Consider the following 25,724-nt stretch of genomic DNA (forward strand, 5'->3'; position numbering starts at 1 on the left):
AACACAAACACAGTCTACCTCATGTGGAGAGACAGGCTTTGTTATGTTGAACCCTTCTTCTACATCTGGGGCTCCGACATAGATATTCAAGTATCTAAAGAAGAAAAATAAACTGAACCATTAGTCACTGTAGATCGCAAAGGGCTCTGCTGACTGCAGAAGCCATGACTCCTGAAAATGATGTCATGGAACATTTTAACCATTTGCCTCATGTAAGCACCCTTGAACACCTCTGCTCAATTTTCACGTAAGCACTTTGGATGCCTCTGCCCAATTTGCATAGAAGCACCTTTCGATACCTCCTGTAAACATCAGCCATATTAGCTGGTTTTCAGAGTGCCACCTTCAGGGAAAAAACCCTATTAGATACTATATTTACATCAGACCACGTTGTAGCTGTTTAAGCTTTAGTTGTAATCTGCTATTTTAAGTAACTGGGTCATATTCTCAACTCTCCAAAACGGAAGCCACGGATTTTGCACTTTCTCGAGTTTGCATAATTAGAATCACTTCTATAAAAGTTTCAACTTAGATAAAGACTCTGATATTGATGAAGGCAACAATGAGTTTTTATTATTTATCAAATTCAGATGATTTAGTGATGTAGATGTAGACAAAGCATGTAAATTTCAAGTATGAGAAATGGCAGCTATGGCTGGGCATGTGGCTTCACTGGCTTGACAGTGAATGAAATATTGTAAGATTTTAAAGCACATAAACACTTTGTGAACAATAATTATACAGCTATAATGATCAGATTTTACTCTTAAATCTTTCCGTATGTAATAGATGTGTACCAAAAATGTAAAATGGTTAAAATTTACATTAGACATAACATATAGTACACAGCTTAACAGTAAACAGGCAGGCCTATATGTATGGGGTCAAATGGGTAACAGGTGTTCTATTGATAACACTGCATTATGTAACTTTGGTTTATGTGAATCAACTGTCTACAAAGTAATCCACTCTGAGGTAAAGGGTTAAATCTAACTCCTTCATGGACTACAAACCACATCCTATGTAAAAAGATAAAGTTGAATAACAAGGGACACAACTCTGTCCAAAATGAAGATAATTGAAACAAAAGTTCAAGTCTAGGAGACAATGTTAATACAAAATGCATATGAATTTGATGGATGGTTCTTTAACTGTGCCAGTACAACAGTACAAGCAAAAGCCAATATGATGCTATGAAGCTGATTGTCAAGAGCTATAACTCTATGAAATTAGAGCTGACAAGACAAACTTTGTCCCAAAAAGGCACATCTATGTCTATGAGACAAAGTTCACATAAAAAATGCATCAGAATATGTTGAATGCTTCTAAAGGTATGCAAGTACCAGCAACATCCCATCTGAAAATATGAAGGTGATTGTCAAAGGTCGGAAATCAAAAAAGGAACTAATGAGACAAAATGCATAAAAGGCATCTCGAAGCTATGAGACAATGTACACACAACACTGGATCAGAACACACTGAATGGTTCCTGAACTAAATTGGTTACATGAATCTGATTAAGTGGAGGTTTTAAAAACAGATGTAAAAAGGGCAATAAATCGATCAAAATTGGAAAAGAAGAAGTCTTTTGATGGCACATGGTTCATAAGGAGATGTAATCTTAAAGTTCTGTAACTTTTTAAGGCTTTTGAAGGATAAAAATCAAATTTTCAAAAACTCTTAAAACTGTTGAAACTAACAAATAATGTTGATTATGGTGTGTCAAGTCCACAAAATTTCAAATTAAATTATTTATTTGTTAAAACAAGATCTCATATTTTTTCATGGTGTTTTTCAGTTTAACTAAGGTGAAGGCTTCTTAGCTGCCTTTGGTTGTGACTCTTAAGAGTTTTTTATGTTTAAGCAAAATATACTATAAACTCACTGACATTCTTATCCTGGTATTTTTTTTCTTTATGTGCTTTTCAATCTTGCCAGTGGATTTCACGGCATTTTACATTACAACCTTTAATGTGTTCATGTACCATTAAACATCAAAAACAAATTAAATTGTCTTAGAATGGGGACAATGGTGTGTGCTTAAGGGTGATAAATGAGGTTCTTCCATCACTATATCTATTGAATAACTTCCACTCCATTTCCTTGAATATGGCACATCAGCACACTCCTGGCTATACAGTGGCAAGTAAGTTTATGTATCCCCAAAGTGCATACAAAACATAAATAAAGGCAAAATGAGACAAATCTTTAAAATACAATCTTATATTTCTGATATAAACCACTCTTTTAAACTCTGGACCTCAGCTGGAACATCATCACTGAATGAACCATAGTGTAAAATGTTTGTTGCCACAAAATGCCTTTTATGACATGCAGGTGGGCTCATTAAGCCTAGTTTACATTCAAATAAATGAATAAGATGAATTTACATGGGCTGCACATGAAAACTTATCATAATGTAAAAATTAAACCATATTAAATAAAAACAAGAGTATTATTATATGTGCATGTCCCATGTTTAATAATCCCATACTTACATACAAGTACGGCATTGTTTTACTTAAGTTATTGCTGACCATGGTGTGTCAGTGAACTGACCTCTGGTCAAGGTATGTGCTCTTGAACAAAGCTTCATGTGCAGAACCAGTATTTTGTATCTAAACTTAACATGGCCTCTGACCTTATATGCCAGAAATACTGTCTTCTTAATCATTTAAGTGCAAGACATCCCTGAAGTTTGGTCAAGGAACTTACCCTAGAACAAAAATTATTCTGCAAAACACATTTTACTTTTATACTTGGTGATAGTGACCTTTCAATCTTTCATCCCAAAATCAACTGACTTCTTTATTATCATACATGTAAATCATCCCTAAAATATGGTGAAGGTACATGGTCAAAATTAAAATATTTGTGCAGAAATCATTCTTCTTCTTCCTGCCTCTGTGACCTAAATTAAATGTTTTCCTTACCTTAAGTAAAAGCCATAAGGTCACTGTCTATGATGATAGTTGTTGTTGTTGCAGGATTTAACGCCATTTTTCAGCACAAGATAGACTATACATGGTAGCCAGTATTAATGGTGGAGGAAGAACCTGGGAAAAACCAAGCAAGAACCACTGACCCACGAGATGCTACTGGCAAGCTTTCTCACATACCCACATTGGCCAAACCTGCAACTTGAACCCACGCAGACAGAGGTGAGATGGCAGTGATCTGTAACGTTGAGCGCTTTAGACCACTCTGCCACTTGAGGCAGGCCATCTGTGATGAAGAACAAGTGTTAGAGTGCATATACCATTGTTTTTACTTTCAATGTGCAAAAAAGATTTTTCTTACACCTTGATCTTTGACCTTTTGACACAAAACTGATTGGTGTCTTAATTATTCCATTTGCAGACCATCCATAAAGTTTGGTAACTGCAGATAGCAGACAACAATTCTGATTATTGTGCAAAAATGAAATTGTTAATAAACTGATGGGCACACAATATTATACATCAAGCACATGTGGCACAACTTACTTCATGTAGAAATTAGGATCAGCATCACTAGTGATTTTTTCATTGGCCTTCATAATATTCTTTATCTGAAAAGAAAAATAAATCACCTCATATTACTCAATAAGTGAACATGCAAATTATTTTTCTCCTTTCATATGACAAATGAATACAGTGGCATCTACAACTGGATTCACCAGTCAACTGCGATGATCAAGGATCGACAAAACACATCTTCACTAACCAAGGTTCCGATAACCCCATCTACACCATGGCATATCAAGCCACCGCATCCAATCAAAATTAAGTTTTTCAAATTTGAACACTATTCCTATGTGATTGAGACAAGGGAAGCACACAACTTGAATGGACTGATCAATAACTCCTAAATAAACAATTTTCCTGTGTCTGTCCATGTTTGTACAAATACAATTCACTCAAATACACATGTAAAGATTGTAATGGCTTCCCTATGGTACATAGTCATACTTTCGATGTTAAACTTATATAGGACCCTTTTTAGGTCAATCACAACCACCAATTTCGGCGGATGTACAATGTGCCAAGCTATTGGTTAGTTGGCATTAAATACAAAGGGAGGCAACACATGAAATCTAATAGATGTCGCTAGGACAAAGCATCAATATAGCTGTTCAATCTGGCAAGGTGTAGATAGGGGTATCGGAACCTTGGCTAGCGAAGATTGCCACAACAATACTTCGCAGCATTTAGGAGAAGCAAATGATAAACTATGTGACACTGAATTAGCTGAGATGGGAACAACTTCAAACCTGAAATCTGAACACACATTCACAAGGTAATCATAATGTCAACATCATGAATGGCCACATTGCTCACAACAATGCCATTCTATACTTTGTCCTTCAGGTGCCAATAAAGAGATAATGTGTATATAACAAGTGGATACAGATCATGGTACAGAACAGAAGTAAAATCCAAGTCAACAAATATATCATGTATCAACATACCCAAATTCAGATATTTTCTTCATACTGCCTGTGCATAAATTGTCTGCTAACTGGCCAACTCATCAAAATTTATGTGACTTTCATTGTAATAAATCAATTCCTAGGGATTATTTTCTCGAGACTCCAGGATTTAACTGAACAAGAAATCAAAAGTCACTGCCCCTATACCAATGGACCAACTTAACAAACATTTCTGGTCATATTGTATTTCAAGATAAACAGGACAAATATTTATTTGATTCATGATTTGAATTTTTAAAAAATACTCATGATGCCTGAAATTAGATTTGGTCAGCTAAGTTCAAGGTGCTTTCAATGCAGCTTGTCTAGCGAGATGGGAAGTGAATAAATACCAAAAACAGACCAAAAAGAAAAGACTGACTTAATATCCTTATTAACACCAATGAATACTTAAATCCTATCCCAAATATATTTAATATCTGAACATGAAACTTTATATTCATTTTAGCTCTAGACAATACAGTAATTTACAGCTTCAACAAGGAGTATGTATGTATGTATGTATGTATATGCATTTGTTTCCTTGGTCCAAAATCCCACAATTTCATTTATCAGAGAACTAATTATAAGTAACATAATGCAAATGTATCCTACACCCAACTCTCATCACATATCTTCTCAAAGAAAATCTACAGAGAAAAATTCTTAAACTGAGATGAACTCAGATTAGTATCTTCTTGTCTGATTTCCTTTTGTCCAAAAGAAGAACCAGAGGACCCACTGGCACATCGTTTTTCTAAGACCTAAAAACAAAATCATCTAACAATTTTTATGAATTATAAAAACAAGCTTTTTGCTCTGTGATACAATTCCTCATCACCAAACATTGGATCAAAATCGAAATCATAAAAATCATAGAGTTTATAAAACACTGCTCTAAGAGTCACTGTTTTAAAAACAGAAAAACATTACTAAATATATGTACAAGAGTTCTCTTACAAAACTCTGTGATAATAATCCAAGTTTTATGTATGGGTGTTTATCTCCACATCTGCTAAGGTACTTTTTAATGACACAGCCATCCCAACCCACATCAGTCAGCAATCCATGACAAAAAATATCTTCTTCACTTGTCACTCCTTGGAGGATTTTATTTCAACTTTGTAGGTAAGACATGTCATTGGTTTAGATGTGCAATAAATATGGTTTTACTTTTTCCTGTGGCACATATTTTAGAGAAATTGTTTGCACACTTTTCAAAAAACTGGTGTAGGGCAAATTTAGTTCTTCCTCAAAGCTCATTCCAAACTACCTGGAAGATTTTATTGAAACTTTGATGGCTAGATAAGTGGCGTGTGAAAATTCCCAATAAGGTTTCTATTTCTCCTTTGGCCCATTTTGTGGGTAGTTTCTTGAAAAAGAACTTAAAAAAACCAAGTCAAAACCTTTAATAGTAAATGTTTAATAAAAATTCCATTCAGGACAAGTAGCCATAACAAGAATTTTAGGACGACCACCATACTGGCCACATTTTATATTAGATTTGCATAATTTTTATTTTAAAACAAAACATATATGATAAGATGTTTTTGGTAAAAGCCCCATGTAGCTATGGCCATGCAATTAGAAGTAGCAAAAACAAGAAATGGCAGCATGTTGGAGGCCATTTCAACATGACCAACCATTAGGAGAAAAAGAGATTTTGAGATATCCAAGATGATGGCCTTGAAGGTGGACCATTTTCATTTAAGTCAAGCTAGAGATAATATGAATTCTTTTAGTAAAAACGTTATGTCAATAATACAATCCATACAAAATGAGTAACAAAACTTTCAAGATTGGTAGATGAGAATCAGATGGTATGCCAGATTAGCACCATTTTAATTTTTCACCAACTAGACATTACCTTTCTGAAAACCCCATGTTAATATGAATATTCATTTAGGGGGACACAGAGACAAAAAGATTTTCAAAATGGCCACTGAGATGTACAATCACCACCATTTAAATGAATAGCCAAGTAGATATCAAAAGAAGATTTCAGTGAAAACTCCATATGAGGATGACTAGGAATAATGGTATAGTGCTCAAAAAATCCAAAAGCACGATGCCCAGGTCCCCTCTAATTTCAGATCAGGCATGTCCTGTATTCTAAGGGAGGTGACCATTGGGCTTGTTGAGAAAACATCTAATTTGCCTGAGAAAACTTGAATTGTACTCATGAAATGCAGAAATGTACTTTAAAGATGTTGACATACCTGCCATAATATGGCACAATCTGATTAAAATCAGATCATCACTGTATACGTGGAGACCTGATTTTAATCTAACTATAACACAGCATGTCATGCTAAAACTTGATTTTGTACTCCCAAACCCAAGACAAAGTCGTGTTTCAAGAAAACACAATTTCAGTAATCTTCAAAAATAAAAAAATAAAATTAAACAAATAACACATTCAGAATATGTCCATTACATGTAGCATGTATAAACAGTAAACAGTCATGAATGGTGCTGATATAAAAGTATCCTTTGCGCAGTTTAAACAGAGTCAACTAAAAAACAAAGAGGTCTGGTATAAACCTCCATTTCACACATTACTTAACTGGCTGACAATAGCTAGTGATATCTGCTTCAAGACTATTGTCGGTGAGCCCACTGTGTTAATTTGCTTAGGTATAATCAGGAAGTGGAACAAACCATGTAGATAAATCAAAGAGATGCTATATGTTGTGTAGCATAAGAAAAGTTATTAGATATTTGCATATTTACAAAAGAATGTTTAAACCATTGCATTATAGATTTTTTACAAGTTTGTGAACAGTAGCAATGTTTCTTTGACGTCAGATTTTTACTGCATATAAAAAAAAATGCAAATCATGATATTTCAGTTGTCAGAATAGTGTTTTCATGTGATTCCTTGCTTAAGCCAATCTAGGAAATAATCATCTGTAAGCAAAGCCCAATGAAAATAAATTTCCGAACTCCTAGCTGGAGTTTTACTTTGTGAATCACTCCAGCAAAAATAGGGGGGGGGGGGCAGGCAATTAAATATTTGCACATACTGCAAACAATATAATATACGCCAACTTGGTTCTGACCAGATTGGCTCAAAGAATCAAGAAGAGATGTCTGAACATCAGGACCATCCAGTCTCTAGTGAGTGTACTGATCAACACTAATGAGACTTTCATTACCTTCAAACACCCTATTGAACCATACTGAATTTATATTTGAACTGTAACAATTCTAATGTTGTCTGACAAATAATATTAGAAAAATGGGAAATTTTGGGCATATGGAAATTGGAGTCCAGACATGTGGAATTTCACTCAGGTCTTGTGATTGTTTTTTAAATTCACCAGCCCTGGGCCTGTGTCTAAAAACATTTTTCTTTGAGTACTGTAGTAATAACAAGATTCTAAAACTGACTGCCATGATGTGTATGTGCACGTGTGTGTATAGTAGCATTTACAGCACTTCAGCACAACAGTGGCTATATGGTGCCAACATAAGGTAAAGCTAGATCATAAGTTCTATAGCTATATGACAAATAGAGCTACAAAATGTTGAAATGGGATATACAGGGAATTCAGATCATCATGGCTTCTTGTCCCACACTGCTTGAAGGCTTTTAGTGAATCTTTTCTGTCTATATATAATGGCTGGCAAAGATTTGCACTAAGGCTCGACTTTTTTCCTTTGACCCATTTTTAAGGAAATTCTTGATAAACTGTCAACATAAGGGGTGTTTTGAGAATTCAGTTTATTGTTTCTTCTCATCCTGCATTGCTTGGATTTTATTTCAATGAAACTTAAAAAAGTTAAAAAGATGGTTAGCATAGATGTGAAATAATGTATCAACTCTTTTTTCTAAGTCATATATATATAGTTTTCTTTTTTAAAAAAAGGAACTCTGAACAGTCAAGCTTGTCATCACATTTCTCCCCTAATTATATAATAATTATTGAAACTTTGAAAATTTGGGGGTTGGAGACTTCGTAAATTTGAGGTTGAAGATTGTCATTACTTAAAATAGATGATGTGAAAAAGTTTACCAACATTTTGAAGGCTACATAAGTTGTAGGTTAAATGAGTAATTAGGGGAATTAAAATGCTGCAAGTGATGGAATATATGTATATGTAACTGCATGCAGATCTAGTTAAATTCGAAAAAATAAAGATTGTTACAATTCACTGAAGATAACTCATTTTAAAAATGACATAAGTATCTCACTGCTTTAGAAGCATCAGACAAAAAAAAAACCATAAAAAATGCAGTCATACCTCCACATTTATAAAGAAATTAAAGGAGTCAATGTGCTGCTTCACAAGACCTTTGACTTTCAGGAATGCTGGCAGCAATTTCCACTTTTCCTGAAAGAAAAAAACATGAGCAAATGTAAACAATGTCCAGTAAAGATTGTATTTCCGATGACTTTATTCTTAATGAAAATGTATGAACAAATCAAAGTTATGCAAACAAATGTTAAAGTTACTCAACATAAATTTTAAAATCTTGAATCTGATAACTTTCTATTTCATCACCAGAAAATTAGTAATGGTATTGGCATCATATTTCTCTTTGGAAACTTGTAAACATATGAAATTTGCTATAATGCAGATTACAAAATGCTATTATAGATACTATACATGTCTAACCAAGGTCCAAAAATAAATTAGAATGTGTTGTTGTGATACTAAACACACACAACATCTTAACAATGGCACTCTTGAAACAAAACTATTAAAAAAAATCACAATTCAGTGAAAAAAACCTTACAAATAAATATCAGTAGCTTCTTCCTTATCACCAGTGCAAACTATACACAGTCTGGTCCATGTATAGTTTGGGTTTTTATAGGTTTAACAATATTTTTCAGCACATGAAAGGCAATACAAGGCTGACATTATATTTGGTGGAGGAAGAAGCCAGGAAAATCCCAGTATGAATGACTGATCGCTGGGAAGCTAATCGCAAGATTTCTCACATACCCAAATCTGCTAAGTGCAAAACTTGAACCCATGTGGACAGATGTGAGGTGTCAGTGATTTATAAAGGCGAGTGCCTAAGACCAATCAGCCACCCACTGTCCATGGTCCAGGTAAGTAATGCAGAACTAACTGTATTGTGATCAAGCCATTTTTTTTTTCAGAGTGTAATCTTGGTTGTTGTTGTTGTTGGATTTAACGCCATTTTTCAGCACACAATAGGCTATACATGGTGGCCAGTATTAATGGTGGGGGAAGAACCCAGGAAAATCCTGGAAAGAACCACCTACCCACGAGAAGCTAGTGGCACAGTAATCTTGGTAATTGACCATTTGATGCTTAAACCAACAGAGCTTCTTACTGCAAGTGCCAAGGCATCCAAAAAAGTTTGGTAACTGTAGATGATGTTATTGTATAGAAGCCATTTTTCTTCATCAGTTACAGTGATCTTAACCTGACTTTTTGACCTTCAAAATTGATAGGATTCTTTCTTACACCAACTATGTGCTATCCACAAAGTTGCAGAATCAAGTTTATGTACATCAATAAATTTTTTCTGCCACTCACTGACCTTGTCCTTTGACCCCAAATTAAGTTCATCACTATGACATCGTCAGAACTGACAATAATAATGAAGTTGAATGAAACAATTCTGAAAATTTCTTAAAATTTAACACACTTGAAAAGTACTTAATGGATTTGGAGGGAATTTTCAATATTGTAGCATTTTCCTTTATGTTTTCATTATACCTATTTTTCTACTTCAGAATCACTTTAAACGATCAGTATGGATTATTAGTATTACACAAAGTTCCTGGTTTAAATTGTATCACATGAACACATTTGTACACTACTTTAATGTACCTACTATTAATACTGAAAAAGCAATTCATTATTTTTTGATGAATCTTATTTAACAAAACAGTACATCACCAATAAGTGATTTATGTTGCTGAAAGTTTTGTTTTTATGTTCTTGAATGTTTTATAGTTGGTTTAAAAGCTCATATGAGCTTGCAGTTCAAATCTCAGTTAATATGTACTCACTACAAATTAAAATTTCTTGGCTTGATTGTTTTTCTATTACATTTAGACCAATCTACACTTGAAAGGACAATTATATTCTATATTTCATGCAACAACTGTACAGTGGAATGCTCTCTTAAAACCAGTGCTATACACTGACCTGGAAAAGTTTACATCAGCATTCAGCATCCTTTAACACCACCACCAAACTTAACTGATGCTTCTTGCCCATGCCAACAGGACTTAAAATTAATGTTAATCCATTAATTCAAAACTAGTAAATCTGTCAATAGATCAATAAAACAACAACCCTTACAAATCCAATGGATCAGTTAAACTTTCTGCCTGTCACTATTATATCTTAACATTAAGTCTTGTTTCAGATGTATCTATGAAACATGGAGGACACCCTTTTCATGTCTAATTGATCTGTTTATCATGTTAAAAGAGTAACTACCAAGACTATAATAAGGTACAATGAATGAAAGGCAGAAACAACAATGACTTTTTCCACTCATCATGTAAATAAGGGTGCAGATAATCAAAAGAGCCAGATCACATCTTATCTTGCATAGCACTCTGGCCAAATGCACTAAATTCCATACATATTTAAAAAAGCAGGGTATCAGGCTAAAGTCAAAATAACTAAATTCAATATTAAAAATATAAATTACAGCAGGGTATTAGGCAAATGCATGCTAAAACATTCACATACAAGTAGAAAATAATGCAGGGTATCAGGTAAATTCCATTGTCACAAATGGGTACATTTGAGAACATGCAATTTTAATCCAAAATATACATATATTGGTGAGTGCCAGAACTTGACCAATTTAACAAACAATGCAGAACTATACAGAATAGCAGATATTATTTTAAGATAAATATTTCCGAGAATTCAAATCAATGTGAATTTAGTTTTGAAAGATGTTTTTGTTCCTGCACAGTGCATAGAAAAATCATAAATCTGATGATGACATGAAAACCACTATCACAAATATGAGGGGAAATAAGTAGAAATCTTGCTCAAAATTTAATCCAAAAAATAACGTATGTTTTGTGCATACTGTAAACAGTTCATCATAGTTTTTATGTCCTGAGAATGCCTCCCAACGTCCAGAATTTAGACAGTATGGAAGCATTCCTGTTGCTATAACAAATTCAGGCTTAACTTCCTGAACATCTTCTCTGCTGGGCCATAAAGAAAAAACTAATGCTTTCCTACAGGGTGCCATGAATTTAACTATCAAATTATTATTATTGTCACTTTTATTTCATGAACACATCCAGGGTACCAAGGATCATGGTATGCAATGACAACATAATCATTTTCCTTAAGCTGGTCTAGAACAGGCAACTGTTGACATACTGTATTTAGTTTATCTATTTCACTTTCATAGAGTTCATCAGTGTCATTCAGATTTTGTTTTCTCTTCTTTGGTGGTGGTTCACTCACTATTTCACCAAAGGTAATACTCAGAAATAGATCAGAGATTTCCTGACAGATCACAGAGGGTTATAGTAAAATGGAGCAACATCAGACCCATAACTGGTTGTTAGTGAAGTAACTCAAGGGAATGTTTTGGATCCCATTCTCTTCCTGGTGCTCATCAATGACCTACCTGCAAGTGTAAAATCCAAAACAAGACTGTTTGCAGATGACTGTATAGTCTACCAGGAAATAAATGCCTCGAAGAATTGTGAGATGCTACAAAAAGACCTGAATCAACTGGCCCTCTGAGGAAGAACTTGGGGTATGTCATTCCACCCAGTAAAATACAGCATCTGAAGAGTTTACAGGAAGAAATCACCAATCTTGCCCAAATATACTCTTAAGGAGTACAAGCTAACCACTGAGCAGGCAACAAACTATGTCAGGGTAAAATTGTTCAGAGAACTCTCTTGGAAAAGGTACATAGACAAGATAGGTAAAAAAGGAAACAGTAACCTTAGCTTTATTATTATTATCATTCATTCTCACATTTATGACATCACCAGGTATCTCTTTCTCTATCTCCTAAATTTCTACCGTAACGACACAGTTCCCACCCAAGGATCAGTAAATTCCCAGTGATCTATGCCTTGCTAGACGGTTTTCACGCGTTACTCTTACCGCATGGTGATACTGCTTTACACGCATGTGTGGGTAATTCACATCTGAGGTCAACAGCCGATGAATACACAGGTGCTCTGTTCTGACAGGGATTTATACTAAAAAAGTGTTTGTTCTAAAGAATTTAATGCTGTGGATCATTAGAAGAGGGATTATACTTACCATCTGGATACAAAGGTTAGTCTAAATAAATTTATTAATTAATAGTGCGCGGTCCAATCATCCGAGGTTACATAGCGCGGACGTCTCAGTATGAGTGGTGCAGAATAATGTTGGTCTCCACTGCCAGTCAAACAAAAAAAAAGAAGGTGGAGAACAACTTGCTGGTCTCCTGAATATCCAAATGAAAATGCTTGATAAGGTAAACGATATTTTACACGTATTTCTACAATGATATGCTGTTATTATGGTGTTAAATAAGAGGATTATTTAATTTCTTTCAGTATATGTAAGGAACATGTTCAATTTTTATATATTTTATAGTAGGCTGAAAAAAGTGCCGGTTGTGAACACCAAGCTTCTCCGTTGAAGCAAATAGTACCCTGTCCATGCAGTATGGGTACTTAATATTAGTACTATTTTAAGGTGTGATTCAGTATAAACAGGATTTAATATCGCGCGCTGTAATGCAACAATGAAAGCTGCACGTGCTTTGAGGGAAAAAAATTGTACTATCATGTTATGATAGAAACGACAACCTCTCTTACTGACCCAGTTCAGTATACTGCCACGATTATAACATAATGATATAAATACTATACTACTAAGAAATATTCGTGCAAGTTGCAAATACTTCAATTGGTTTAACAGGCGCTGATAACTTTTCTTTATCCATGTTAAACATGCCCTCCAAAACTGCCATTTTTATGATGTTAACTTGTTGTTCTAGCGTTATAGCTTCACTTCGTTAGCAGTTAATGCTGTCTGGTAACATCCATAATGTTCAACTGTTTTATTCCATATATTTTGTGATACTAAAATGTACTCTAAATTTATTAACTACTGCGTTTAGAGCAGTCTAGCGGAATAGCTTTGCTCTTTTCATTCAATATTATTTGTAGCTGTGTTCCGAATGATTTGTTGACAAAAAATGGCGGACATTCCGGCCATTTGAACAACATGCAGTCAAATAAAGTGAATATCTTGCAAAAATGACGCTCATCTCTTGCGATTGCATGGTAAACAGTATATTAATTTCATAGGTAAAATATTAATTATAATATATATTCGTACTTTCGTTGGATCTATTAATCGCAATGCAACAACTACAACCAGAGTCAAGAATCGACATGTCCAGGTTGCCAGTTTAATAGAGGCATATTGATAATATTTACGTTTTCATGAGTTTAAAGAGACCCATATGACTCTATTACTTAGCACATGCCAATAGGAAGTAATAAGTCTAATTTTAAAAGTACGCGAGATTATACTATTCGGTTACATGCTGATTCGGACCAGGCCTATTGGCCCAGATTACGGGCCGATTCGGACCATGAGAAATACTAAGTTTCTCCCGGAATTAAAATGTGATATTTACATTTTTTAAATATGATATTCCTCATTATTTCATCATTTCCCAGCAGTTCAGATGTGCAGTTAAGAAAGCAAACCCCGAGTTTACGCGAGATAATGATTTAAAAACAAACAAAAATGAATCAATCGTATACAACAACAAAAAAAACCCCCCACAAACATAGTCATTTCATTCATTACCTTATAATTTTTAACTTTCCAATCGCAGTTGTGTCCCAAATACTCAACTTTTTAGCACTGTGATTCAAATGGGAGGTTTTTTTTAAGTAACATGGTCGCCATATTTGCATTGGTAAGTCTATGCTTCAAGCATCAGATGTGATGTTCTCCACTGTCGTTAATTGTCTAAATAATTCCATAAAGTTTAGAGTTACATCTCTTTGAACATATTTGCACAAGACTTTTTTATGTTCACTTGTTTTTAGAAATATGAAAACAAAACATTGACAATTCTTTCAATCTTCCAAGTTGTTTCTACTTAATAAGATGACAAATTCCAGACTTAAACAACATTTTTGAACCAATGACATTTTGAATACAGGCAAGATTGGCCATGCAAATATGAGATCATGACAGCTAAATATAGTCCATTTGAAACTTTCTTGATTGTGATTTTACTTGGCATATGTATGAAATTAAGATGGAAATAGAAATTATCAGTTTGCTGAACAACACTCGATATCATAATAATGCCATACAGACCATAACCAGTCAGGCAGGGTTCTCAAAGATGCTGAAATCTGCTTAAAAGTATCCCTACTTTTTTTTTACATACATGAAAATTTCAACAGTCTTCTGTATTCTTGGCAAAATTTTCTTTTATTTAATATGTGTTTACAAAGCAAATATCAATCATCTAGTACATATATGTGAGCTCTCACAGTTCAGCTGATTTTAATTGGATTATGTGAAGCTGCATAGGAGACAAGGACAGAGGTCTTGCTAGGATTTTAAAATTAGGAGTCCAGGACTCCCATTTTGGTAAAAATTGGAGTCCCACCATCAGAAATTGCAGTCCCCTCCCAGAAAAACTATGCAAATTAGAAGAACTATTGGTTGCCACTGAGTTTAATTTCTACATTCTTTATAACTCTGACATAGCTCTTGTTGTCCATCAGAGTGAGAATAAATTTTGTCAATCTAAAGAATGTCTTATTCCATGTACTAAGCTAGGCAGCACACACTTTCTTACACTTAGCTACTGTCCCATCCGACCTTTCAGTTCTAGCAACTTGAGTACTCTTCTTAATCTCATTACAGTCTTTGTCAGTTTGCCGTTTAACCCCAAAATACTTATCTAAATTTGCAAATGGCATTTTGTCTAAGTCTCAACATGTCCTGATTCCGAGGTCATGTGCACTGCTTATTCCACTATGCTCAGAAATTAACATGATAATAAAATATAAATTTGTTTATTTTATGTATTCTTATAAATGACCACATGTACATCTCTGGGTCATTCTGCCTCTGAATTCAGTCACAGTAAATATCAATACATTGTCCCATCAAAGCCACCAGTCAAAGCCTTTGAACCTGCCGCCCAGCTATTGCATCATGTTCTTTTGACGTACGCTTATAATGGCAACATGTACATCAATGGGTCTTTCTGCCACTAAATTCTTTATTGTAAATATCAGCACAGCTAATTAATCAACACATTTTCCCACTAAGCAGGTGGCTGAAGTAGGACTGGCAAGTCTTTGAATTTTGCTGCCCACCTATTACATGTGTACAGAGGACTCCTGCCTAAGGGATTTTCGTTGTCCAAGATAAAACATTGGCATCCAGATACAAGTGATTAAGCATTTCTGAGACCTCTGAAGGAGATTAAGACAGCTATTAACTCATTCGGCCCCAATCCCGCCCGTAGGCATGATGAGGCTGTACCGTATTTCCAAGCTCTGCAGCATCAAGGTCATTTAAGATACACCAGAGTGGGTGGTATTACAAAAAAGCAGACACATATAGCTCTACAATGTTACCAAATAATCTGGAAGTTCTAGTTTCACTACAAAATACAGGGAAAAACTTAATTTTTTGGACCTGTTTTTTTCTTCACCCAAAATCTGCTCGTGGTCGGAATGTGATTTTGTGTCCTGAATTTAGACCTTTTGGCCTCAGATCTAAGGCAGACTGGTCTAAAGCTTCACATAGACAGCTGAACCTTTGCAAAAACTAGGATTAGGTAGGCATTTGGAATAAAGAGTGGTCTCCATACGAAAATGATGGGTTCATTAAGCAACACACAAAAAAGAACTCCAATCTTTACCCTTCTGCTCATGTGCAAGCAAAGAAACCAATGGAAAATGATGTTTCTAATACAATTAGGCATTAGTCTCATGGAAAATCTGTTGAAAGCCGATGTATTTATGATGTTTTCAGAAATAGCCCCCAAAATGTCTTTCCTACTTGCATTTCAGGTGAAAATGACAAAGTCCTTACACAGTATGTGGAATACTGGCATTTTATCATATACCACATATGGAAAAACACTGCCAGTGAGGTTCTATGTTGGAAGAATGTAGACTTCCATGGTAGTTGTCATAAATCATCTTAAAATCAGCTGTTTTTCAGTGTCATCTACCCTAAGCTTATTTTCAAGAACATCACAAGCCCTGGCTACAGTTCCACAACCTAGACTCCCAAAACCTTGTACCCAAATGGATCATTTTTTTTTATTTTGCTATTATTTATCACACAATATTGTCATGGTTATACTTTAAATATAAACAGAAGTAAACAAAATCATAATTTTGGTTGCTCTCTCCTTTTCATGTATCTTCTGCCAAAGAATGGCTTAGTTTTAATTTTGAAAAACATCAGAAGTTGTTGTGGACACCTGACTGCATTATTACTTTCAACACCTGAAAAAAATCCTGCTTTGGCCTAAACTTGCCAGATTGCCACAATAAGTTAATCAATTAGCAGCTTGTTGTGCACACATGTTAATCTTAACCTGATCTGAAAACCAACAACTGCTGAAATAGTTCTGGTCCCCATTAGACTAGTTTACACTGGTTTCTGTAATGCATGCATAGAACGCATAAATATACCTTTTTCTTCTTTTTTCAATTTCTCTTTAATCTTTTAAATTTTAAATGCAATAGATTTCAACTACAAAACAGTATATGCAGTTGACAGCCTTACAATGGTATTTTTGTCCTACTGCCAGTAGAATCACATATATGGTGAAATCAAGCGAGCACCAACTGTAATTAATCCATGAAATCTGTTCCCTATTCATTGGTTATATGCTTCACTTTTGCACAAAGTTTACAGCTGGCACTAAAAGTATGGTAAATAAATGATCTTCAAAGGATAAGGGGCCTACATGCAGATAAATATTAATAATTTACTAGCCTTTGAATAACTTTAAAATCCCTCTCACATTTCATAAGCGTGATCAAAGTTTTATCAGGCCAATTAGATTGTTTTCAGCAAGCCTGATGGACACTTCACTGAGAATACAAAATGGGTCTGATCTGAAATTAGAGGGGCCCCTAGCATTGTGCTGATTTTTTGTTTTGCACTGGCATGATTCTTGCAATATATGCTGACAGAAATTAGTAGATGTATCATGGGCTGAAAGTACAACAAAACTATGGAACATTATTAACTTTATGTAAATGCTGTGGTGACTGAGGAAGGAATAATGTGACGACAACTTAAGGAAAATTGAATCAGTAAAGTTCAGCATAATTACATCAAGACAAAAGGTCATGGACATTTAAAACGAAATACTGAAATGAAAGTTGAAATAGGAAGGTCCAGAAGATATGGATTCAGATATTTAAAAATAAAATCTGCTTTTGGGAGAAAAAAATTAAGGTCTGTTTAAGAAAAAAAATGAATATAGTATTTGTGGTTTTAAAATGAAATTAAAAATGTGAATAGAATATGATCATTTTTATTTTTTTAGTGTCTTGGAAAATTGATTGATTTTACAAAATTAGAATTAACCTAATTAAATAAATTAATTTAGAAAAGAAAGTGTAATCTCTTCCTTGATTCAGACAGGCAAAGTAAAGGCATTGAGAATTGATATAGTTTTAATATCACAAACAATCACAATTATCACGGTTATCAAATGCCTTAATTTTGCATTTTTTATTATAATACTAAATATTTAACAATGAATGAGCATTTGCAATCTAATGATGTATATATTGGTGACATAACAATATACTAATAATGTCTTAAATTATTGCAGGGGAAAAATGTATTGTTATTAGGACTGCAAGTTTTAGTATAGGGACTGCAATGTTTTGAAATGAAGCAGTTCTAGACTGCAACATTAAAAATCCTGTGAGGTAACCATATGACCAGTCTTGCTTGTGTTCACAATGATGCTGGTTCAGGTTGATTTTTGTTTTGTGATCTAGATGCTAAGATAGTAAGAACAATTTTAAATACTGAAAGAATTTGTGAGAAAAATATATACACCAACAATAACTGTCAGGCTTCAATGGTAGACTTTTGTACCAAAATTTAAGTGTAAACCAGATGCACATAGTTCTCTGCATATCTAATTTAGATCCTACAAAGGGATTTCAATTAGAGTGAACAATACAAATCAGATATGAAAAAAATAACCCTGAGTCAAAATTCCAGAAGGGATTATAATCAAGATGAGCTTCTGCTGGCATATTTTGTATTTGTATGGAAAGTCACAATTCCAGTTTGGAAATTGTACACACATTCATTTTTATTTTTTGTAAAGAAAGTAACAGTTCTAGTATGGAAATTGAACACAAGTTAGTCACAATTCCAGATTGGAAAGTGTGTGTGTGTGTGTGTGTGTGTGTGATATTTTTAACGTAGCTTTAATAATTTTCCAGTCATATTGGTATGATGTCTGCATTGTGGCACATTATAATGACATCAAGCACTGACGCATCATGCCACAGACATGTAGCATGATGTCGCACCCAGTCACATTATCCTGACACCAGGCTGACCAGTCCTAACACTAGCCTTTTAAAGCTGAGTGCCAAGCTAGGCAGTTGTTAGTACCATTTTTATAAGTCTTTGGTATGACTTGGCCAGGGTTTGAACCTGCAACCTCTTGCATTTGAGGCAGATGCTCTAACCACTAGGCCACCAGAGCGGACCATGTTTGGATATTGTAGATACATTAAGTTTTAGTATTTGTAAAGAAAGTCACAATTCCACTTTGGAAATTGTAGATAAATTCAGTTTTAGTAATTTTCCAACATAATATCTGGTATAAGAAATTATATTCAAAATTAGAATAATTACATTCTGCAAAATCATTGGTATTTACAAAAAATAGTCCAGCATTTCCAGCACAAAAAGTCCAGAGAATAATATCTGATTACAGGAGTTTATCCAGATAGGTTACAAAACCAAAACGACATCATAGTAGATGTGTTGCATCCTAAAGATCCCCTTGCTTGTCGACTTGGCCAACATGGATGTGATCCTTCATTAATATCTTCTCTCAAAGAGAATCAGAATGTGGCGTTATGTCCTACCAATCCATTCATTTCATATTTATTTATTATTTTGTGAATAGATTTATTAGCTGACTTTATAATGCTTATTGCTTGAAACACAGCTTATAAACATTATTATAACTTTAAAATAAATTACAACATTAAATTATTTACCATGATCATCTGTGATTAAAAAAGATGTAAGATTATTATTAAAATATACTGTTGAAAGTGATGTAACTCAAAATAATAACAAGCAGTGTTTTCAATATGAGCTTTTGTGATAACATGCATATCAGATTTTCATAGTGTAAATTGCATGTTTTGAAGAATGTTAAAAACAAAAAAGCTTGCCATGAAATCAGAAGAAAAAAAAAAATGTGAATTAGAAGAAAAAGCAGAAGAACTTGAATAAAATTAGATTGGGATAGCCAAAATTTTCAGCATTATTAGTATTAATTCAGTTGTTTAAAATGTATCATAGTTTTGCTCCTAAGTATATACAAGATGTAATTCAACCTATGTGTTGTTGACAGTGATATACACACTACTCAACTGTCAAATACAATTTATCTCCCTTTGTGCAGAACTACATTGTATACAAAAATCATTTCAGCCTTCAACATTTCAACTGTGCAACATGTTACCAACTAAAATAATTAGTAACCCATCCAGCCAAAATCATGAAACTTACATAAATCTAGATAAAGATAAAATTCCTTTGTATTATTATATTGGTGATCAGGTGGAGTATTTTTAACATATGCATTTGAAAACAAAGTGATTATAAGTACTGTACATGCAGATAAGTAGAAGCAAATGAACTCTTTGTATTAGACTAAAATGTACAACTCTAAGACATCGTGTTCTCTTTACATTAACATCTCAACTTACAGTTATGACATTATTTTATGGCAGTTGTATGTGCTCTGATGAAATTAATATGCAAATATTTATGACAGTACAAACCATCATGAAATTGTCAAAGTATTTTAAAGTTAATACACAGATCACAACCACACATATGTATTCCAATGTTTCTTTCTATAATATGATCTTGGAAATAATTACATATACTAGAATTAATCATATATATTTATATTTGTATATTGACCTATATATATAACAGTTTTGTAATTGCGTATATCTGGATATTTGTTTTAATAACTTTCTCATCTTTTAAAAATAATTTCGTAATATCTATACATTTCAGACTTGAATTTTTGAAACTTTTGGTTTGAGAATAAGAAAGCAGTCATGCCGCCCCTGGACTGGGACAAGGTGATGGCTGCCAAGCCGGCAAGTCTGAAGGATGAGGAAGTAGATGCTTTTTTTGAGGAACTTGTGTCTGTAAGTACCTTTATGTATCATGCACACCTAGCCATGAACAGCACAGTCTCAGATAAGCCATTACATTAGATAGGGTCTCTTCTAGAACAGCAAATTTGAGATTTTTTAAAACTACTAAATACAGAGATGACAGTCTTTTAGGGGTGGAATGGTGCAAAATTAAGATTTTTTGATGTTTGTTAAAAATGTTAAAATTGTTCGAATTTGTCTGATTTGTCAAAAAATGATGTTTTGTTTGGGAGTTAGGTAGTTTCACATGTTTTGTGTAAAAGTGATTCCAATTTATGTAAATTAAGGTGGGATTTAACAAGAAAAGTAACGTTTGCAAATAGGATGTGGGATTTCATAACAAAATAATGGTAGGGCTTGTAAATATATTAAGGGAATGTCTGGTCAGTTTTTTAAATGTGATTTTTTTTTAAAGTTTGCTTGAATCACATAATCACACATCCTGGATTAGACTCTGATGAAAGTGAATTTTAGCATGATTAAAAATGTAGAGATTATGATTTACCCTGATATTTGTATGCACTTGTTTGTGTTTTGTGTCAGTTATGACCACTGGTCATGTGGGTAGCAACTGCAATGTCATCACATTTATCTTGTACATCATTAAATACTCATAAAATCTTTAAGAATCTTACTTCATGTGAATGTATCACGATCCAAAATATGTTTATCACCATTAATTTCTCTTTAAAAAGGAGCACTGCAAGCTTGATAACTTCATCATTTGTCACTACAAAATACCTCTGCACCCATGATGGCCAACACTAGCTTTCATGACTGGTTCCACACATTAAATTTATCCTATTTCAAATTTAAAAAAATTAAATTTCACAGTGTAAATACTCACCTTTTGTACAAGTATGAGTATCTTGTGAACTTCTAATATTGTATTCTTCATTTTATGCTAGTCAATGTATTTTAATGTTGTCGGTGTTCAGTGACACATATTTACTCTTCAACCTGTGCCTAACAACCTTGGTTACTTTCTACAAGGCTTTAATGTTTAACAGACAAGATAACAGATAATGTGAAATGTTTATTTATATGCAACTATTTGAATGTAATCATTTAAGTTATGTTAATTCACTTGTATGATAATTCCCAGTTTGTCACTGGATGTAAAGTATCTATTGCGCTTGACCTGTCACAGAATTTAAAGTATCCATTCTGCATGATCTGACCTGTTCAGCATCCTGGATAAGCAATGATTGGTCAGAATTACATCAGCTGACTTTTTCTGAAGAGTCTAAATAGGAGCAAAATTTGAATCATGGCAGACAGCTGTCAATAGTAATATCATCTATAATCATAGTGTCCGTAGTTATAGATTTCCTCTACAAAATTTCCTGTCTTGAAGTAGTTATAATTAAAAATTTACTAAATCACATTAACAAGCTATTAGATAGTTATAAAAATAAGACAAGGCAATGAATTTTTATTATCAAACTAGAGACAAATTACATGTTCATTGCAAAAATCTGAGTCAGTGCAGTTCTGTTCAGTTCATTTTCACTGCTATTCAAGGGCATACCTGAAGTATGTGTCATCGGGGGTGGGTCCTTCCTTTGATACCCCCACAAATAATTTTAAAATGTAAACACAGAAAAATGTATTATGTTTGCGAGTAGATTTTAAACAGTACAGTGTTGTCATAAGCAAATTGGAAATAACTTTTACTTTGGCTAATGTTTCATTTGGTTTGAAAACTTGTACTAATGTTTCAGCTCTCCCGATGACACCCCCCACCCCACGCCCCTTCTGGCTGTCACTGGGGCAAATTGTACTTCTTGCACCCCCTTTAGTATGCCACTGCTGCTATTGTTTTCTAACATAAAAGTTATATTGTGCCAGACTAAATTTACGCAGCTACAAGGATCTCCCATCACATAAAGAATTGAAGGTTTGCTTGTCAAATACTTACACTGCAGGCCAGGGGTGGGAAAAATATGGCCTGTGGGCCAGTTCCAGCCTGTCATCTGATTTTATCTGTTAATAAGCATCATATTGTGTGACTTTAAAAATTACTTATCCAGCACACACCCTGGAAGAAGTTGCCCATATCTTCTGTAGGCCATCCATTTCTTGTGGAATTATGAAGCATGAGTATCTATGTTTATTGTATACAATTACATATGTATATTTTAGTCATCTTTATCATTAATTTGGCATTTTATAATAATTACACTTAGTTCAAAGTAAAAGAATATCCTGAATTGAAGCATTTTTAAGTTTCTTATTGCAGTTATACAAATTAACACACACACTGCACTGTTACAATAATATGGCAGTCCACAGGACTACCTGACTTAAGTATATGGTATCCAAAACCCTGCATTCCGGAATATGATGTTTTAGATCCTGCTATTCAGTCTTTCATTTTATGATATGAGGTACACAAGATAGAAACTGATCTGCTGCAGCTTATTGTGAAAGCAGGTCTGGTCCCCAATTTCTATTTCACCAAATTTTCTTTCTCTGAATGAGATTTTTTAAATATTTTAGTATCTGTCTTATTGACTGATATCAATTTGTGAGTTTTTTGTTGAATATTAAACAGGCATTTTGGATTAAAATAAAGTCATAATATCCTGTTCCTAAAATCAGTTTTGTTTTATCTCTGAGGAAATATTTACAATCTAAATTAATTATCATAGAAGGAATCAAAAGATACATTGGAAATTACCAACAGATTTACAGTGTTGGGGCAGTGATGTCATCCAATCAAGGGGATTTAACCCATTGTAAATGGCTGGAGTTTGTGTTTGCTAACATACTGAATCGACTGTATTTATGAAAATCGAATGACACTAAAAATAGTATAACTTGCAGTAGTGAAGTAGAATAAACTATCATCTGTCTTTTTACAGTACGATCCGACAGAGACAGATGCAGCCAAACTTCAGCAACTGTTCAAGGTGGCCAAAAGGGTGATGAAATCCAAACATGAACAGGTAGAAGAGGCAATGGATGTAATGGAAAAGGAGGCAAAGGACTCAAAAAAGAAAGGTAATGACTCAAAAAAGAAAGGCAATGACTGTTGCTGTCCATTTTTGCTGTCCATTTTAACTGAAATTCTACTCTTTAGGTTGTCACTGATATAATCCTATCTGAAGACATTGTTCAGTTGCTTTATAGAATTTTAACAGCTGATGCACTGACTGGAAGAATCTTATAACAGTTACAGACTTTTTCCAGAGTCCATAAATTTTAGATAAACTACCATATATACTCACTTATAAGTCCAATTGCAAGCTGCACACACCCAGATCTGCTGTCACATAATGCATCAGCAGATCTGGGTCTGTGCAGTTTGTTAGGCATAATCAGTAGAACAAACAACATAGACCCTAATCTGCAGGCGCATTATGATATGACAGATTAGGATTGTTGTTACTTGCAGTTTGATTCGACCTATAAGCAAGTATATAATGTATGATTTGTTTCCCCATATTTGTATATAATTTTTGGCAAATTTAAAACAAGATTTTACTTGCCTACCAAATTTTTCAATTTTTGATGCTCTTCCAGACCAAGAGAGATTGTGTTTTTTTATAATTTAACTGTAATGATTTATTACCTACTTCTGTTATTGATAAAATAATAAATGTGCACTGAATTGTATGATATTGTTAATTCTTTTAATTTTCTAACAAATACTGTGACAAAGTTGAATTTTAAGACAAAAATGTATATGTAAAATTCAGAGAGATGAATACCACAACCTGATTAGTATAACTTCTGCAAACACTAGACAATAAGGAAAACCTTAAAGAGAGCACAAGGTTGCTTTTGCATCTATGATGCTAATATTATCATGCCGTCTGTTATGTTTTTTTAAATTATGGACCGCAAAGTCTCTATGAGCAGCATGTAACTTTCACTAGGAGGTTGATTTGATATAGAAGATGCACAGACAATTCTTAAACAGTGAATCCTTTCAAGCCCAAAAACTCCCTAAAGTTCTTTTGAAATCAAAATATTGTTTTCCTGAATTTTTCATTTTTTTTTCATTTCAATTAATAATTAAACTTAAAATCTACCACTCTGAAAACTCCAACAAATTTTTGTCCCAGAGTTCAGTTTAACACTGAAATGAACTCCATAAAATTGAAACTTGCTCAAAACATGGCTAGGTAGGTGCCAGATCTTGAGTTTGGCCAACGTCACTCAGCACATGCATTGGCACAGTTATGGTCCTTGTAATCAATAGGTTTATTAGTAGTCTCTAAACCTAGTTAAGGTGACAGCTTTCAAAGTAATCATTTGTAATAATGGCCTGCTTTGTTTGCAAGTGAAAGGCGATCATGAGATCGTGTTTATTTGCTGATCATCTATGTCCAGTACTATACAGCTAAATGATCCTTTGTCTGTCTGTCTCTCTCTCTGTCTCTCTCTCAAAATGAAATCTTAAAATGAATTTTTTATTCTTTAACTGATGCTTTATCTATCTCTGGTCATTTTGTTTGTCGGTTATACATATCATCGTTGTAACCATGGTTTTAAACACTCTCTCTCTCTCTCATTCTTTCACACAAACAATTTTGTGAAGAATATTCTCTCGCTTTCACAAGCTAGATGACATTTTTTTCAAATAATGTAAATTTACATAGTTATTACAAACACTTATAGAATAAATATCACTTGAAACAAGATAATGATATTAATAAAATAGAATGTAGTCACTAATTAGTATATACATTATGTTATCGGTAAGGGGACATAACTGATTGCCTCTCATGTTTTGTGAAATTTGAGAACCTTTGTAAACTGAAAGCCCCTCAAAACTGAATGTTTTTACTGGTCTTATGGGATTTCGATTTGAGAGGTTAACTCTG

At 33.8% G+C, this 25,724-nt stretch overlaps 2 protein-coding genes across 4 annotated transcripts in view; one reads left to right on the plus strand and one right to left on the minus strand.

Annotated features, from left to right (window-relative positions):
• Window positions 1-13,474, minus strand: part of LOC149773053 (DNA-directed RNA polymerase III subunit RPC2-like) — an 85,483-nt gene extending 72,009 nt beyond the window's left edge. For both annotated transcript variants that reach the window (XM_089946820.1, XM_089946821.1), the window contains exons 1-4: window positions 13,335-13,474; window positions 8,699-8,788; window positions 3,486-3,550; window positions 19-94 (exon numbers count right to left, since the gene is read on the minus strand). In XM_089946820.1, coding sequence (XP_089802946.1) covers window positions 19-94; window positions 3,486-3,550; window positions 8,699-8,788; window positions 13,335-13,403 — 300 coding nt within the window. In that variant the 5' untranslated portion in view covers window positions 13,404-13,474. The remainder of the gene's footprint in view (window positions 1-18; window positions 95-3,485; window positions 3,551-8,698; window positions 8,789-13,334) is intronic.
• Window positions 13,475-13,625: 151 nt separating this feature from the next.
• LOC149773054 (centrosomal protein of 290 kDa-like) overlaps window positions 13,626-25,724 on the plus strand; it is a 175,172-nt gene continuing 163,073 nt past the window's right edge. Inside the window, exons 1-3 of one of the 2 annotated variants that reach the window (XM_089946845.1) lie at window positions 13,626-13,719; window positions 20,744-20,880; window positions 23,757-23,895. In XM_089946845.1, the coding sequence (XP_089802971.1) occupies window positions 20,788-20,880; window positions 23,757-23,895 (232 nt within the window). In that variant the 5' untranslated portion in view covers window positions 13,626-13,719; window positions 20,744-20,787. Of the gene's footprint in view, window positions 13,744-20,743; window positions 20,881-23,756; window positions 23,896-25,724 lie in introns of both variants that reach the window. The other variant, XM_089946846.1, reaches the window with a different exon arrangement.

This window comes from Sinohyriopsis cumingii, unplaced genomic scaffold (assembly GCF_028554795.1).
Source record: "Sinohyriopsis cumingii isolate HCF-2022 unplaced genomic scaffold, ASM2855479v2 utg000913l, whole genome shotgun sequence".
Classification (NCBI taxonomy): domain Eukaryota; kingdom Metazoa; phylum Mollusca; class Bivalvia; order Unionida; family Unionidae; genus Sinohyriopsis; species Sinohyriopsis cumingii.